Source organism: Neurospora tetraspora, assembly GCF_033439725.1.
Source record: "Neurospora tetraspora strain CBS 560.94 chromosome Unknown B0H65scaffold_7, whole genome shotgun sequence".
NCBI classification, from domain to species: Eukaryota; Fungi; Ascomycota; class Sordariomycetes; order Sordariales; family Sordariaceae; genus Neurospora; species Neurospora tetraspora.
The window spans coordinates 2,992,980-3,009,563 of NW_026944389.1; the positions used below are offsets into that span (position 1 = coordinate 2,992,980).

A 16,584-nucleotide genomic window follows, 5' to 3' on the forward strand; every position below is an offset into this window, starting at 1 on the left:
GCAAGGTTGACGCAGATCCTAAGAATAAGAATGGACAGACAGCGCTGCATATGGCGGCAGAGAATGGGCATGAGGCGGTTGTTAAGCTGCTTCTCGATACCAGCAAGGTTGACGCAGATCTTAAGGAGAAGGATGGACGGACAGCGCTACATTTGGCGGTAGCGTATAGGCGTGAGGCGGTTGTTAAACTGCTTCTCGATACTGGCAAGGTTGACGCAGATCTTAAGGATAGGGATGGATGGACAGCACTGCATATGGCGGCGAAGAATGGGCATGAGGCGGTTGTTAAGCTGCTTCTCGATACCAGCAAGGTTGACGCAGATCTTAAGGATAAGGATGGATGGACAGCGCTACATTGGGCGGCGAATTATGGGCGTGAGGCGGTTATTAAGCTGCTTCTCGATACTGGCAAGGTTGACCTAGGTGCTAAAGATCAGAATGGATTGACAGTGCTGGATATGGCGGCAATAAATGGGCATGGGGCGGTTGTTAAGCTACTCAGCCTTGCATCCTAAGAGGCAGGCTTGGAGGACAACTCCACCTCGAGTCAGCCTTTCACAATCTTTCCTCCTGCAAGAATTGATCTTGGTTTACTCCCCAATCTTTATTGTTTACTCCCTATTACTTCCTATCGTATTAGAAACCCCCCTAGTCGTCATACATTTCAATAGCAATGCTGGAGGAACTGCAATGGCAATATCACGCAGAATGTATTTGCAGCATTCAAAAGTGACAGAACCTTCTCGTATGTTCTGGCAGGCGCGGAGGGCTCTAGCAACAATGCCTCTCTTTGTGCTCAAGCTTCCGGTCAATCTTTTCGGGCCCCAGATGGTCGATATTATGTCGTGGATGCGGGGTTTGACGTGCGGCAGAGACCAGACCAGGAGATGGTGACCGAATGAGAGCCTGATACGGATTATTTTCATATATGTATAGTGCATCACAAACAGCAATTGAGCGATGAGATAAGGATAAGATAGGGAAGTGAGTCCGCCCAGATGGATTACATCAATCCATCTGCGCGCGGCTTACACTCTTCTCAATCTTTCCCGAATCATCACGCTTTACACAGGAATAATATCATCTGCTTTTGCACATCAATTGCAGGGTTGTTCTTTGAGGCGAAAGCAGTCCATATCAAATCTATTAGAAAACTCGGAAGGAGGGTTTCATATGAAAACCAACGCAACCCTCACAACGTAGGAGCTGTAATTCATATAGTAGAATCAACTGGGAAGAATGGATATATAGTGAATGCAATGAGAATGGGACAAAAGTGTACTTGTTTAGTTCGGTCGGGAACCTGAGGGTAAAGACGCAATATATATCTTGAGGCCCTTCTGACTCGCCTGAAGGGATATACGTACGAAAACTGTTCACCAAAGCCAACCACACCTCCCAAAAGCCAACCACACCTCCCAGTTAGAAGTACTAAGTATATAGAGTAGGTGTCAGGGGTAAACGAAGGCAATGAAAACGGTTCTAGAAACGGCGGCGGCGTTTTTGGCTGAGTCATCCAAAAAACGGCTCCCATAGATAGTCCTCCGATTAGTGGCTTATCTATGGGAGAGCGGACGGGATCCCGAGTTTTCCACTATCTATGGCCGTATGTGTTAAAAGTAGTTCTTTGAACTTCTTATAAGTGGAAATGTGCATGAAGGCTCCATATCTTCACATTCCTACCGGGAAGATGAATGAAGATGAACAATACGCTGGAAGCAGCACGAAGCAGTTGTTTAGGCACAGTCAACAGAGCATTAAAAGATACGTATCGTTAAGTGGACGACCATGATGTCCGTAATTACTCATTGTATAATTTGAGACTCTCGATGGACGTGTACTTCCAGCTTTCACATCCTACGTGCTCGCTGAGGGCGCAATCATCGTGGAACATTTGACATAGAACATGTTCCTGCGCAGATGATCGATAAAACGGGTAGAATCTTAGTAGTTGGTATCTCGAACTAACACTGCTTCATTAAACGTAAACGCCGTCAACCTCATAAAAGGACATCCCCTTATATAAATAATCTTCTCCCTCCTGTCCCTAAACTCGTATTGATCCTCATCAACAAAAGAGAGTGGATATCCCATAAAACCAAAACCGCGGTTGGACAAAAGGAAATTGAAAACAAAAGAAAGAAAGTCCCATTAATACCTCACGGTATTCGGATTTTCATATGGATCCCTCCCCATACTATTTCCATATCCCCCACCACCCCCGTGGACACCGTGTACCGGTGTACCATAGGGATCAGACATAGCCCCCATCTCGTTCGCCTCCTGATACCCGCCTCCCATACCACCTTCCAACCCTCCCGTCGTATTCGTCGCGGCATTAACATCCCTCCACTGCTGTCTACTCTTCTCGACATCCCTCCTCGCCAGCTCCGCCACGAACGTGGTCTTGGGCTTCCACTTCAGACTCTTCCTCGGACTGACCTCCTCCATCATCTTATCGATCTGCTCCAGCGTGAGTCCCTTCATTTCGGGGACCAAGAAATACGCAAACAACATCGAAAAAATAGACAAGCTTCCCCAGATGAAGAAAACCTTGGGGCCCAAGTTGGCCGACCCCTTCGAGTTACCGACCATGTAAGGCGCCACGACGGCAATAATACAATTCCAGAACCAGTTACAAGCCGTGGAGATTCCCACACCGCGCGAGCGGATGGGAAGGGGAAAACACTCGCCGATGACGACCCAGCCGGTCGGGCCCCAGCTGGTGGCGAAGAAGAAGATGTTGAGGCAGATGAAGGCGATCATGGCGCGGACGGCGGCCGGGTCGTCGGCATCGACGCGTCCGGCCGTGGTGCCGATGATGGCGACGATGAATTGCATGATTACCATGCCCAAGGCGCCGTAGATGAGCAGGAAGCGGCGGCCGAGGTACTCAATGGCGACGAAGGAGATGGGGGTGGATAAGACGTTGACGAGGGTGGTGATGAGGGAGATGAAGAAGGGGTTGGAGATGGTGCCGAGTTGTTGGAAGAAGGTGGTGCCGAAGTAGAAGATGAAGTTGATGCCTGGGAGGGGGGGTTAGTTTTGTGGTTAAGACGGTGAAGGTTGTGCCCCTTATGGCTCCTTTTTGGAGGCCGGGGGAATGGGTTTTGAATAGAAACGAAAGGGAGACTTACCAGTTAGTTGCTGCCACATTTGCAATCCACACGCCATAATGATACGGCGGATATTGCTGTTCCCCTTGCGCAGCGAGCCGTGGAAGCAAGCAACCCACGATCCGATATACGAGGTTTGAGGAACAACTTGCATCTCATACTCATGGTTCGCCACAATTTCGGCCAGCTCGTCCTTGATGTACTCCGACTCAATCGGCTGTCCACGGACATAAGCCAGAGACTTGGCGGCTGAATGAAGTTGGCCCTTCATGACATGATAACGGGGTGACTCGGCTAGAAAAAAAAGGGTGTCAGCATTATCACATGACGATGGAAATTCCATAGCAGCACGACTTACGCAAAATAAACAACCCAGTTCCCAAAATCAACGCCCACAAAAACTGGACACCAATCGGGATCCGATACGAGCCCGTGTCGTTCCTATCCTGCGTGGCATACACGACGCAGTTGGCGAGCAGAATCCCGACCGTAATGCAGAACTGGTACGCCGACACCAGTGCACCACGAACTTTCCTGGGGGCGATCTCGGACATGTACAAGATAATAACGGTTGAAATGAAGCCCACACCCAACCCGGCAACGAGTCGACCAAACACGAACAGAACGGTCTGGTTAGTCGAGGCGATCTGGAGGACGCAGCCGACGCAGAAGATGAGACAGCCGATGATGATGGTGAGCCGACGGCCGATGAAGTCGGCAATGTCACCGGCGATGAGGGCGCCGAAGAAGGTGCCGCAGGAGAGAATCGAAGTCATGAGGGACTTGGTCGACGAGGGTAGGCCAAAGTTGGTGGGGTCGATGCCGATGGGTTGTTTTTTGTCGTAGTCGTACGAGTAACCCGTGTAGAGGGTGATAAAGTAGGGCATGCCTAGCACGCCGTTGATCCAACCCGTATCATAGCCGAAGACTAGAAGTGTCGCCCATGAAAGTAAGCATTGGCCATTGAGCAACAAGCACATGAAGTTAGAGACTTACAAAGTCCACCACATGCTGCAAAAGCGCAGATAAGATAGGCCTTCAAGGTGACCGGGGCCTCTATCCTCGAGAGATCCGCCGGCCCCTCAAAGGGGAGTAAGGCGCTGACCATCCTCCTGCGTTTCTTTTCCCAGTTACGACCTTAACCAAGTTGCAAGTTGGTGACCCTCCTATCAAGATGACTTCGCGCACCCAAACCCGGAATAGTCGTCTATGTTTCTTTCGAGATATCGCTGTTGACGTTTATCTGTTAGGAAGCAACCCGGACAGTGTTGTAAGCCTTTAAACCGAAAGACGTATATCATACACGCAAGAGAGACAGCAACAAGACAGAAGAGGAAAGTTCCCAGAAGGGAACTCGAGGGTGTGTGTGTGGTGCGCGGGATGTGTTATAGGAAATTTTGTCGAGTCCCACGGCAAGAGGGAAGCGGGAACGGATGCATGGGGATCGACTGTACTGTGTAAGACAAACCGAACCGGGGCCGGGGGGTCCTGGATGTCTGCCGTACACTAAACCTGAAAGGGACTGAAAAAGACGAAAGCGAATGGGGAAGGGAAGGGTGAGAATACAGTCGGGGGTACTAGATCATAGGATTGCCGAGCATGGGATACACTCAAAGCTCCCGCCGTCCGTTCCTTGGTGCAAAAGCAGTAAAAAGTTGACTGAGAAGTGAACACACCAGAGCGTGTGTAACAAAGAAAGGGAAATAGAAGAGAAGCAGTCAGCTTACAAAAGAAGTAGGAGAGGCGGCGAGAAGACAATGGAGAGGGAGCCAGAGGGTCCGGAAACTGCGGTCATGCTCAGAACGATTTGGAAGACCAAGACAATAAGACATCCCAAGACCCCGGAAACAGACGACCAAGCGTCCCTCGAATGCCGAGAGAAGCCTGGGCTTCATTTTGTTACGCAGGAGTAGCGTGCTACTGTTGGCTTATTTGGGTCTGGGCGAGCTACGCCACATAGGATCGGGGCCATGTTTTGTTTTCTTTTTTTCTTTCCAAGACAAGTTGGATAATCCTAGGCTACCCCTGACAGGTCGGCAGCCGTAGCACAACGCCATGTTCCTCGCCTGCATACACACGCAGGCACTTAAGTACGCAGCGGGTCATTTCTCGCTGCGTCGGCCTTTGCCCACTTGGGGCTCCTGGGAATGTCTCAGTGCCAGTAGTTTAAGTAGGATAAACCGTTAGCACTCCCGGAGACAGGTTTCAGCGGATGATTTGCGGGTAGCGCTTGTGCAATTCGGATATCGGTTCGGGGAGGCTGACTGCTTAAGAAGGTCTCACTCCTGAATGGTGTGTTTTTCTTCTTAAAACACCTACATTGGCTGTTCCAAGCGCAACTCGCGCCGAGAGAGAAAGAGAGAGATGATAGGTAGGCCAAGTACACAGGCCGTCCCAGTCCTGCAGCGTGCATGATAAAATACCTGGACGAAAGCGTGATGTCTCGTCTCTTGTGGCTGGTTGCCAAGACGAACCGCGTCTCTTTGAACCATGCTCGCCATGTCACTGGAGAGCTTTGAGAATGACTGACATTCGTGAATCAGAACGTGGGGTTCATTTCAACTTGCCTCTCTTGGCTGCGGAGGCGAGACTGGGAGATTCCGGGAGATGATGGAGCTGAATAAGAGAGATGACAAGGCGAGAACGTGGACGATGGAAAGTTTTTTGATAACGCGTAAAGCCACAGAGCAGATCAACCGACAAAGAAGCCGGGTGCAACGGTGATCACCGGGGAGAAAGGCCATGACGGGTGATCTGTGAATCTCCCTGCGAGCCCTGTTCCCGCATCTGGATGATCTGGTCGAGGTCCCAGGTCGCCAAGGTCGTATCCTCAGCCTGGTGATCGACACGACGCCGTATGTACGGTATGGTTTGAGGGTGTGCGTTAACAGCGGGGGATTGGGCCATGCGCGTTTTGCTTGCCGCCAAATATGCGTTAAAAAAGGGACGTTGATATATAAAACTGCATGTGTGATGCTGATTTTGGAACTCCTCTTGGACCTTGGCAACTATACCAGATTGTCACTCACTGCCCAATACTGTACAAGAGAATCAGGATATCGCCGACAGAATCAGAAGCCAAATACCGAAGGCGGCTAGAAACCTACAGTGCGGTGAGTACGCCGGCTGTTCAGGCAGCCTTATCCCATCCACTTGAAAGGGACTCGGCCGATGAATAAAGTGAAGTGTGAGCAAGTGTCTACGACGCTCTACCGTACCGGCGCGGGTCCAAGACAAAAGTGCGACCTCAGCGGCGCAAATACCGGCACCGTTCCGCAGCTAGGGCAACGGCTGAACCGGCGAAACACTGTACTTCCAAGGGGACTTGCCAATGGGAAAGCCAGTCCAATGGATCATGAATGGATCATGGAAGATGGTGTCACCGACCGACGGTGTGCTCCTAACACAGTCAGTGTCGCCGCACGTCACACGGCAATCAAACATGAGCTCGAAACGGAACATTTCTTGCCTCGCCAGATTGGCCATGATGGTAGAATGGTAGAACAGACAGACGCGGTGGAATCACCTACCCACCTACCCTCACCTATGACCGGCCCTGGGCAGACACACGCCACCAGCCAACTCTTGCCCTGTTCTGCTGCCGACTAACATATGGGATTCCGTAAACGGCGATCGCGGGAAAGACGAGAAGGTTGTGAGCTTGAAAGCTGTCACGGAGATTTCCATGGCAGACATCAGGCAGTCAGTCGGGCGGTCGTCTTATGAAATCCTTCGGTTCCGAGACATAAAAGAGACGTGGCCGTCGAGAAAGGAGGGAGAAAAAGAGGATGTACAAAGAGAGCGCCACCGAACATAAATCGCAGACCGCCCCACGCCGGTGTCGTCGTTGCGCTTTGTTGTCGTTCCTGTTGATGTTGCTCTCGTCGACCTTCTCTGCTGGTCTCGTCCTGGGGAGCCTGTGAGTGTGGGTGGCCACCTGAGCCAGCTTTTCCGTCCCAGCAAACTATTCACTGTCAGACATGCCGTGCCTCTTTCGAGATGACGTTTCGACAAGACGGTATACCAGTACCAAAGCAAGGCGAGGTGCTGGATTGATTGATTGAAGTTGGTGAACTTGTGATGCCGTTCCGGTAAGAAGCGAATCACACGGTAACAGCTGCAGTGCCGTTGAGCCGGTTCACTTCGCTTGCAACGAGGCAAGTTGGCGACAGTTCTGGGCAGTGAACACTCACAGCGAGCCGAGAGTCGGAATTGTGGGAGACGAGGTCCAGAGCCGTCTCACTTTCCCCCACAGCGTAGCAGCGGTCCCCAAGCTCACTGAACCCGAGTCGATCTGGGGATGCCCCACTTCACCTGATCCACACCCTAGTCTAACCCTAACCCGACACAGCTTAGTGTTTCCCCAGATAAATGAACAAAGCTCCACCGCCCTCTAACGACATCCACCCTGCACCGCGAGTTCACGATAAAACACCAGGACCACGGCCTTGACAACAACCCCCTTCAGCACGAGCCGAAAGTCGAATCAATCGGTTCCATCAGTCCTCATCAGATGGGTTCTAGCTCAACTCCTGGACCCCTTAAACTTCGCTTTATCCCATTTTGCAAACCTTGGCTCAATAGTTTGGTCTCGGGCCAGCCAGCTATCAGTCAGAATCAGCCGACTTCATGTTTGTGCCTTTTTGAGGCTTCCACACCAAGAAACATTGGCATATTGTCTTGTGATGAGCGGGGTTCTAGTTCGTTCTTTGCCTAGAGAGAGAGGGTGGTTCTTCAACTTCAGCTTTAGCCAAGTTAGTGCCAAGCTGATGTCGACAACTCGGCACAGGCAGGAAAGGTCGACCGGCAGTGGGCACCAAGCAACGGCATGTTTGTTCATGAAGCCAAATATCTTCAACAATAAATACCGTAGAGACTCGCGAAAGTCGCAAACTACTATCCCTCTTTGAGCGCCGGGCATATGGCAGAAATCTGCCAGAAGTATGCCCAGTAAGCATACATATGCCAGCACATGTATCTGTCCAGTTAGTGAAAACCTCGAGGATATTGCCCACCACGTTAACTTACACACATTCAAATGCACAGCGACCGGCCTGATCCTGCCAGCTGCCTGCACAGATCTACTCCCTGCCCGCGCTCAAAGAGGGATAGTAGTTTGCGACTTTCGCGAGTCTCTACGGTATAAGAAGTAGATGCGGTTCTTCATGCAATGCACCTGCCGATGCCACAGTGGTGGCAGCTGGTCACCCAGTCTAAAGTACTGCATCTAGCAGCGTGCAGTGTGCACGGCAGTCTTCCCCTTCTTCTCATGCACCTACTACCGTACCTACAGCATAGAGGGATACAGGAATGCATGCATAGGTAGAGGTAGTGTAGAGGCAGAGGCGCGTAGAACTATCAACTGCACTTTATCAAAGTGATCATCCCGGCATCTATCAAGCATTTGCATACAATCACACACAGATTCAATTCCTGTCCTGTATACATGAACACGAAGAGAGAGAAATCAGCATATCACAAAGCCCGGCTCTTGTCTTCCACTTTTCTCTTCCCCGCCCTTCTCCGTCTCTGCTTCTGCCCTGCGCTGTGTACCGAGACCACCTACCCACTCATACCCAGGGGCTCAGGGGTCTGAAAGGAAACGGTACGCACGCGAAATGGGAAAATTTTTGTCGTTCGGTGTTACCGGACTAGGTAGGGAAAGCGCAGAGACACTGGGCACTCGTATGACCTGACTGAGCGCTGAACATTGAAGGCTTTTGAGTGAGGGCTCCTGATCCGATTTTCCAGTCGAGCCTTCGATTGTGGTCAGCCACGGTCGGAGAGAGGTACATTACTTCGCACAAAGTTTCCTGAAGAGAAGTAAGTTGCGTGGGTTGAAGGGTGGGGTTTTGTGGCTTTATGGCTGTGCAATAAGCTTTTGATATGTACTTTATCACACACGTCTCGTCATAGGTATTGATGGTTTTGCTGGGCACAGAGTATAGACAGACAAACATTTGGATGTTTGCTAGGTAGAGAAGAAACCGGTCTGGAACTGCCGGACGGTGCCCCGGGGAGTCTGGATTGCGTACTGTATGTACCTAACTGGAAAATCTTGCATAGCCGACTTGCGCTTGCTTGCATATAGATTTACTGTGGTCTATTGTACTATCTATTGCGTTATAGTATGTGATTACTATTCGATTATCCTCAGAAATGTGCGATGGAAAAGATGAGGAAGAGGAAGAGGAGGAAAACACCAAGGCCCATTCCCATTCCCAGGTCCAGGTCCGCGGATACGGGACATATTGTTGATGAAGGTCAAGGATACCTACGAAAGTCGCAATGATAATAAAGATACCAGGGATATTCCGTCACCCTACCAGGGAGTCAGTCTGGCTGTGCCTGATTAAAAGTACTGCGGCAACCACGTGGACGTGAGAGACTTGATTGATCGGGCCGTTTACTTTCTTTGCGGACGGGACTGAGTCTAAACCCGGTGAGTCGAGGGCGGAACAACAAAGAACCCAGAGAATGATGAGGCAAGGAAGAACAGAGCTGGGCCAAGGCCTGATATTCCGGATCGTATCAGCCTAGTATTCGTTCCAGATGTTGTGTAGAGGCTCCTCAGTCGTCCACAAGGAGATCACCGAACTGTGAAATTAGGTCAATAAGCATTTCGCTTTTGAGTATATACCTGCTACATAACACCTTGACGCAATACCAAGTAATTACATCTACTGCAAAATGAGTTTCAGTCACTGACATCCACCTCTTCCTAGGTGGCCGCTCCATTCGTTAGCCACCCTGTCTCTTGATAACGTCGTGCCTCACACTCCTCTTTCACCGTTTGAATGCCAAATACAGACATACACATGTCCTCTACTCGCCAATATACACACATCGTCCTAGAAATACCCTTCGCTTGCTGTGTAGCACGCGGTCCAGGCTGCCAGTCGACTTTTCCCGTACCATACATACCATTTTCAACAACTCGCCCAATGTCTAAATTGTGGTATCTTCCCCCAATATTCCACGGTTGAACTGAACGTGTTGATTTGCGGTGGTGTCACTGTAGTCGTAATCTTTTATCCCATCTTTTTCGCTGATTCAAGTCCGAGTACCTTGGTTCCGTGTGTCGGTTATCATCTCATCCATCTCTCATCTCATCATAGCCGTCATCTCGTTGTAGGTTGTAATTCATCGTCCATGGCGACATTTCGTATCTGAAACCTCCAGATCCATTCATCGTGTCGAACCTTCCTTCCTTTTAATTATCTTGTCGTGAACCATTCCTGGTTCAAAATCCCATATTTCCTCCACATCTAGCGTACCATCATCGTCCAGTTATCTCAAAATCCGAATACTTTACCTGTTTCCACCTCTCCTCCGCTCCTCCGAGTAAGCAATTATTCGACGTCCTACATCCAAGCTCCAAACCTGCGTAATCCGAACAAGGCCACGATCCAGCAGCTTAACCCTCAAAGTGGAATCTTGCCGCCGCCAACATGCCGAGTCCATCTCTAGGCGCGATATACCTCCGGCGGTACGTGTTTGTGAAGTCTTGCAGTAGAGTCCTGACATGTCTCAAGTTCGAACGATCACCTCCCTGCAGCTTCTCGTTGATCTTGGCCATGAGCTTATTGGCTTCAGCATCCGTGATAGTACCAGCTGGCAGCATCCTGATTGTCCGGTCAACCCAGGTGGACGTCTCGGCGGGGAGAAGCTCGAACATGCCCAACAAAACACCACTGCCGTCACTAAAGCAGTCGCGAGGGAATGTGATCATCATGCCCGCCAAAGTCTGCTTGATGAGCGCCTCACCCTGGCTGAGCAAGAGCTGCCTGACGTGCTGGCGAAGCTGAGGGCCGACTGCACCGAATTGTTGACTCGATGAGGCGGGGTTGTCGCCGCCGTAGGTGAGAAGGTCGCGGATATAGTGAAGGGCAGCCGAAACTGGCTCCTGCTTCTCCAGGGACAAGGCCGAGATGGCAGCCTGGAAGATAGGGGTAAAGAGGGCAGAGGGGATCAACCTCTGAGGGTAGTAAAGAAGGGCATCAATGAGAAGACGGTAAAAGTCTTCAATCACGTCGGGTAGATCGATGGGAGCAATGTCACTCATCATACGGAGGACATTGGTCGCTTGAGCCTCGAAGAAGCCGTAGATGCTATCCACGATACCATCTTCGACATGTTCCCGGTCTTCTGAGAACTCGCGCAGAATAGCGCTCGACGCCCACAAGAAACAACCCTGCTTAGACTTGGCGAAGCCCTCTGCCAGCTTGTTGGCCAAGGGCCCGAGAAGAGGCGTAATGGCAGTCCTGTAAGAGATAACCATGAAGCGCCAGCATCTGCAAATCCGCTCGCAGATCGGGACGAACTCGATAAAGTTGTCCATGATAGTTGCCAGGACAGGGAACACTTCTTGCCAGTAGCGAACAGCCGGGTTATCCGAGTTACTAGGCCAGTACGGCACGACGTTCTGGACATATAGGGTAAGGAGGTTGATGTGATCTGGAAAAGCGTCAGTCAGTACAGGCGTACATATATGGTTCGGGACATTTGAACTTACCTGCAAGCTCCAACTTGGAGGCATCATCGGTAGCGTTGTTGGCCTTAGTCATCAGGCGCTGGACTAGAGGATCGCAATAAAGCTTAAGAAGGCTATATATATCCTCCGTCTTTTGCACACTAATGACGGTCGCTACACCCTCAGTCAGATCTTCCTTGCTATGGTCGCTGAGTGTATCAAGGATGGAGTTGTAGAAGCCTTGCAGCTCGATGGCCTGGGGACCCAACAGATGCTTGCAGTCGACGCAGAAGTACTTGAACGACTGGGCAGCAGCGCGTAGAATCTCCTGGGAGGAGGTCTGGAAAGACGCCAGAACGTAGGAGAGCTGGGGTTGGAGGTAGTCGGGGTGGGCTGATGTCCATTCAGTATAACGACCAAATACCATGATGGCCGCAAACCGCAACTTCTCGTTGTTGATGGGAATCTGGACCAACAACGGCATGATCTCCGGCAGGACGATGTTTTCTTCCTTATCCACCAGGCGACCCAGAGCTCGCAGGGCAAAGAGCGGCGCCTCAAGCGACTGCCAATGCGGTACTGCTGACTCTGTCGCCTGGCCGCCAAACTTCTCCCTCCAAATCTTGATTGCCTCGTGCACCTTTGTAAGACATTCCGTAGTACCCATCACCTGGCAGGCATCCTTCATGGTGTCGCCCATATGATGACGGAACTCGCGGAACTTTTCTTCCTGTTCGCGATCTCCATCGAAAAGGTCAAACTCGTTGGGGTCGTCGGATTCGGGATACTCGAGCTGCTTGAGAAGGATGTCGACGAGCTTAGAGTAGACGTCCAAGAGCTGTACCCTAGCCTGGATGTAGTGGTCCAAGGTAAGGTATTGCTTCAGCTCATACCAGAAGTTAAATGTGTAATGGATGACATCCCTTTCCTTGTCCCTAGCACAGCATTCCAGCAGAGTATCGACCAACGGGCGGAAATGTTGTGGCTCGCGCGCACAAAGCAAGACCCAGGAGTCACCGGCATCAGCGAATACTCGGGTAATGGCCTTGAATCCTTCGGTATCCTCCTCATCGGCCAGCGCTTGGATGCGCGGCCTTAGCTGAAGGACCTTGGGGAGGAGCGCCTGAATAGTCTCGAGGTTGTCGTCCACATCTCTGGTTTCTCTGCAAATGATACCAAGGCATTCGGCAGCCGTCTGCAAGGACCTGTCGTTGGAAAGCCCATTGATAACAGCATCGAGAAGAGGCGAGTTCACCACCACGCTAACCGGAACCTCGCGAAGCCATGAGGTAATGCACTCGAACAGTTGTGGGTTTGTGGCAGCAGCAGCTGAAGGCTGTGTTAGTCAACCATGGCACAGCTGTATTTCGAGTGGTACTTACGGGAGGACTGAGCATAGTTAATGAGGAGTCCGACAACCTCATTCGCGTTGTCGGCAAGCAGCTCTGATGTTCTTTGGATGAGCTCTTCTTCCTGTTATGATGCCAAATTAGACACTGATCCAGGCTGGTGCCACCAAAGCGGCTGGTCGAACTGGAGGCAAAGGCGAGCCGCAGCATATCGATCCACATACAGACAAGGTGATTTTGCGGCCTTCCGTGACCTCTTCGGGAAGTACTCGTAGGAAGTCCAAGATGCAGGCGTGGCTGGATACATCATCTCCGAGGGCGCCAACGACGGTTTGCAGAACATCCTTCCACGACTGCATCTGGATGGCTAGGATGGCCAGACACACGCATAGTTGAACTCGGACGGGCTTGGGGCCACTGGCGAACTTCTTAAGGAGAACTAGGATCTGATTGCGCAGAGCAGCATGTTCGCTTTCGGAAATCTGGGTTGCGAGGTCGTAGGTAATCTGATAATGGCGGATGTCAGCGATTCGCCACTAGCAAGCGCGGCGGTATCGTCATGTTCCAATGGGTATCTAATACCTTGCCCTTCAGTGTCGTTGCTGCGAAGAGTTGCGCCTCGGCTTCAGGAGAGCCCTGCAAGATCGATATTGTGGTAGTCCAGGCTTCGTTCTACAGTCGATTGAACAATACGGGTTAGTCACATGCGAATCATAAGTACACTGGGGTCAAAAGAGCTAAAGCGCAACTCACCGACTTCTGGAACTTTTGCAGGTAATCCATGGCGGCCTTCTTGGTGCTGGAGTCACCACTCCGCATCGTCAGCATGGCCTGCAAGACATTTGGGGTGGTGAAGCCATCGGCGGCACCATTGGAAGCCATGTTGGGCGGCTTAGAAATGCGTGTGATGTGATTTTGAATCGAATTCTAGCTTGGTGGTGGAGAGTGTTGCGATGCGATGTTGCAAGTGGAAGCTATCGCTAGGTGTCGCGGGTCGCAAAGTGGATGGATCAGCCCCTCCTATTCGACGGGAGTGTTGTCCGACTTTAGTTATCGGTCTTGCGACGCGATGAAAGGTTGCAAGTAATGTTGTTGGAAAGGCGAGGAGCTGAGATGCGCACGGGGTATATGAAGCTCGAGAGAGGTCGCAAGAATGAAGGACTGAGCGGTACTGTAGGGTGTCGCCGTGGTGACAGGATTCCTGGAAGCTGAAGGTTGCCGGCGACGATTTGCTCTTCTGTCCAGAAAGAAAAACATCCCGCCAACAATCGAAGAACGTCAGGCTGCCTGACCACCGACCACGAGTGGAGTAAACGGCGGCGGGCAGGCGGGTCAATGAAAGCAGATGCACCGCCATAAGTGGGACAAGCGGGAGGGGTGAAGAATCTGTGGCTTGAGAGCCGCTTGAGAGTAAATGCCAAGAAGTTATGACACGAAGCTGTGGGGCCGCAAGTGTGTAAGCGCACGGGCCATCTGAGCAGCTCCCCGGTGCTTGTGAAAACATGGGCTCCACACGCCAGAGACAGGCAGGCAATTCGACCTGGGGGAAATTCATTGAAGTCACGTCCCGCCGTGAGAGAACGCGACTGGGAACAACGGAAGCCAAGCCTAGCCGACCAACAACGAAGACCATCCACGACTTGATTGCGACTTAGTTCAGCCTCCAACATCGCCATCAAACTTGTGTCCCAAACAACAACCAAACGACCAAACCACAACAAACCCCGATTTTCAACATGACCGGCAGAGGTGGTGGCGGCAACCGCCGTGTTCTTCTTCCTCCCATCAACTTCCTTTTCCGTCTTCTGCAACAACACTCGACTGTCCAGATCTGGCTTTACGAGCAGCTCCATATTCGCATCATTGGCACCATTCGTGTAGGATTCTCCCTTGTGGTCTCTCCGGAAAGCAAACATGAACGCTGACACCTTTGTCTTTTAGGGCTTCGACGAGTTCATGAACCTGGTTGTAAGTAGCGGCGCAGGTCCCAAGCGATGGAAATACCAAGCCTAACCGGATTTACAGATCGATAATGCGATTGAGGTCAAGCTGGTCTCCAAAACAAACGAGAAGGAGGAGAGGAGGGAGCTTGGGGTAAGGATATTCTTATTGCTGTGGTGCGAAAGGGTTGGCTAACTGGGTTGCAGCAAATCCTCCTGAAGGGCGACAACGTCTCGCTCATCCAGAGCTACTCCGGGTGAAAAGCTCAATACCTGAACGAGAACCGGTAATCGACGATGCATTTTACGCTGGGACCTACATCGAGCGACCAAAGCCAGCAGATCTAGAGCTGTACATAGACGGCCCACAAAGACGTGCCTTCTACACACCAAACGACACCGAATCTACGGAACGAGATACCAGGGAAAAGCGATTGGCCGAGGCGCACAGGAATGTCGACTATATGTATTTGATGAGTACGGGATGGATATCATGTCATGGAACTATTTTGCTGCAGGAGGGCTCTTAATCTCGCCATTCCCGAGTATCAGGCCGTCCAGAGGTTGATCGTGGGGACCAACAGGTACCGACCCCTCGGACGGAGAGGATAGAAACTGCTCAGAAAGCGCTAAGCCATAAAGCAATACAGGGGTTTCCTGCTTCCCCAGCTCGACGGACTTTTGGTTGTGCCGGTTGATGAAGTAGTCGTAGAAGCCTTTGCCGTGTCCGAGTCGTCTGATGGCCCTAGTCTCCGGGTCAATGTCGAAGGCCACGCCAGGCATGAGGATCAAGTCAAGCAGAGTCTGGTCGGAACCTCCAAACACGCTCTGCCGCTCATGGACCGTGGCCGGGTCGATGCTGGGAATGCCCCATCTGTCTGGCTTGAGGGACTCGTAGTCGTGGAGGTCTCTCAGGCGGACCATGTCCATGACGCGGGCTGGAAGGTTGGGTGAGGCCAAGGGGTTCTTGTGCAGATACGGGATGAAGACCTCCTTGCCGGACTCTAGGGCGTGTCTGACGATGCCATCGGTCTGGATCTCACCCGTGGGCATCGACAGGAACACGCTGACCCGCTTGGCGTCTACGTAAGGCTTGAAGTTCTTTAGGGTGTTGAAGACCACGGAGCCTGCAATTTTTAGTCATTTTGCGCTGATAGTACCTTTGTGGTCTATGGAGCTGTCTTACTCTGTGACTTGACGGCTTCGTGAGAGAGGGCGCCGAGCTTGTTCTTCATGGCAGAGCGAATCTGCTGTTTGGCGGCGTTGAGAGAAGCCATTACGAATGTGTCCTCGGCCATACCACTCATCGTCTTGATCAGGGGATATAAACAAACTTGGACTGAATGGTTGGAGGAAGTAAGCTTGGAGCTGTGTGACGCTTTCGGCCAAGAGCTGCCCTCTTCATCTTATCTTATCGATCAACTTGGAGCATGCGGGCGATGACGGCGGGCCGGCAGGGTGCCTGGAATTGGATCTTTCAGCCTCCCGCTGGCGTGCAGATGCGCTGTACTTGAGCGCGTCATCCCGTCGTGTCCGCTTCCACTTTCATCCCGCAAGTTCCCCGCTACAAATTGGGGATAAAAATCCATCTTCCATGTCCCGTCATCCAAAGACTGGACATTTCATCGACCATGGAGAAATGGAAAACGCAACCTTGACGCCAACACTTGTCTCCTTTCTTCGAGGTTGCCCACCCATTGCAAATT

At 51.5% G+C, this 16,584-nt stretch overlaps 4 protein-coding genes across 4 annotated transcripts; 1 reads left to right on the top strand and 3 right to left on the bottom strand.

Annotated features, from left to right (window-relative positions):
- Positions 1 to 1,933: 1,933 nt before the first annotated feature.
- Positions 1,934 to 4,224, bottom strand: B0H65DRAFT_591715 (uncharacterized protein; the record flags this gene model as incomplete). The annotated part of the gene is made up of 4 exons (XM_062831109.1): positions 1,934 to 3,026; positions 3,138 to 3,410; positions 3,475 to 4,044; positions 4,113 to 4,224. 4 exons carry the CDS (start codon positions 4,222 to 4,224, stop codon positions 2,152 to 2,154), a joined length of 1,830 nt encoding a protein of 609 aa, XP_062678808.1. The 3' UTR covers positions 1,934 to 2,151.
- A 6,061-nt stretch (positions 4,225 to 10,285) lies between these two features.
- Positions 10,286 to 13,902, bottom strand: B0H65DRAFT_301137 (armadillo-type protein). Its single transcript, XM_062823141.1, has 6 exons — positions 13,692 to 13,902; positions 13,521 to 13,610; positions 13,163 to 13,444; positions 12,972 to 13,062; positions 11,632 to 12,918; positions 10,286 to 11,573 (listed from the first exon to the last, which is right to left on the bottom strand). The coding sequence occupies exons 1-6, from the start codon at positions 13,818 to 13,820 to the stop codon at positions 10,534 to 10,536; spliced, it is 2,919 nt and encodes a 972-aa protein (XP_062678809.1). The 5' UTR covers positions 13,821 to 13,902; the 3' UTR covers positions 10,286 to 10,533.
- Positions 13,903 to 14,482: 580 nt separating this feature from the next.
- On the top strand, positions 14,483 to 15,463 carry B0H65DRAFT_476574 (uncharacterized protein). The gene is made up of 3 exons (XM_062827373.1): positions 14,483 to 14,815; positions 14,880 to 14,906; positions 14,964 to 15,463. The coding sequence occupies exons 1-3, from the start codon at positions 14,675 to 14,677 to the stop codon at positions 15,072 to 15,074; spliced, it is 279 nt and encodes a 92-aa protein (XP_062678810.1). The 5' UTR covers positions 14,483 to 14,674; the 3' UTR covers positions 15,075 to 15,463.
- Positions 15,383 to 16,155, bottom strand: B0H65DRAFT_445629 (uncharacterized protein; the record flags this gene model as incomplete). Its single annotated transcript, XM_062825756.1, has 2 exons — positions 15,383 to 16,005; positions 16,065 to 16,155. 2 exons carry the CDS (start codon positions 16,153 to 16,155, stop codon positions 15,383 to 15,385), a joined length of 714 nt encoding a protein of 237 aa, XP_062678811.1.
- Between the last annotated feature and the right edge of the window lie 429 nt (positions 16,156 to 16,584).

Excerpts from the sequence above, each read along its gene's own strand:
- B0H65DRAFT_476574 (XM_062827373.1), top strand. The coding sequence starts at position 14,675 with ATGACCGGCAGAGGTGGTGGCGGCAACCGCCGTGTTCTTCTTCCTCCC. Across the intron at positions 14,816-14,879 it reads GCATCATTGGCACCATTCGT|GGCTTCGACGAGTTCATGAA; the intron begins GTAGGATTCTCC and ends TTTGTCTTTTAG. Across the intron at positions 14,907-14,963 it reads ACGAGTTCATGAACCTGGTT|ATCGATAATGCGATTGAGGT; the intron begins GTAAGTAGCGGC and ends CCGGATTTACAG.
- B0H65DRAFT_301137 (XM_062823141.1), bottom strand. The coding sequence starts at position 13,820 with ATGGCTTCCAATGGTGCCGCCGATGGCTTCACCACCCCAAATGTCTTG. Across the intron at positions 13,611-13,691 it reads TGCAAAAGTTCCAGAAGTCG|AACGAAGCCTGGACTACCAC; the intron begins GTGAGTTGCGCT and ends AATCGACTGTAG. Across the intron at positions 11,574-11,631 it reads CTCCAAGTTGGAGCTTGCAG|ATCACATCAACCTCCTTACC; the intron begins GTAAGTTCAAAT and ends ACGCTTTTCCAG.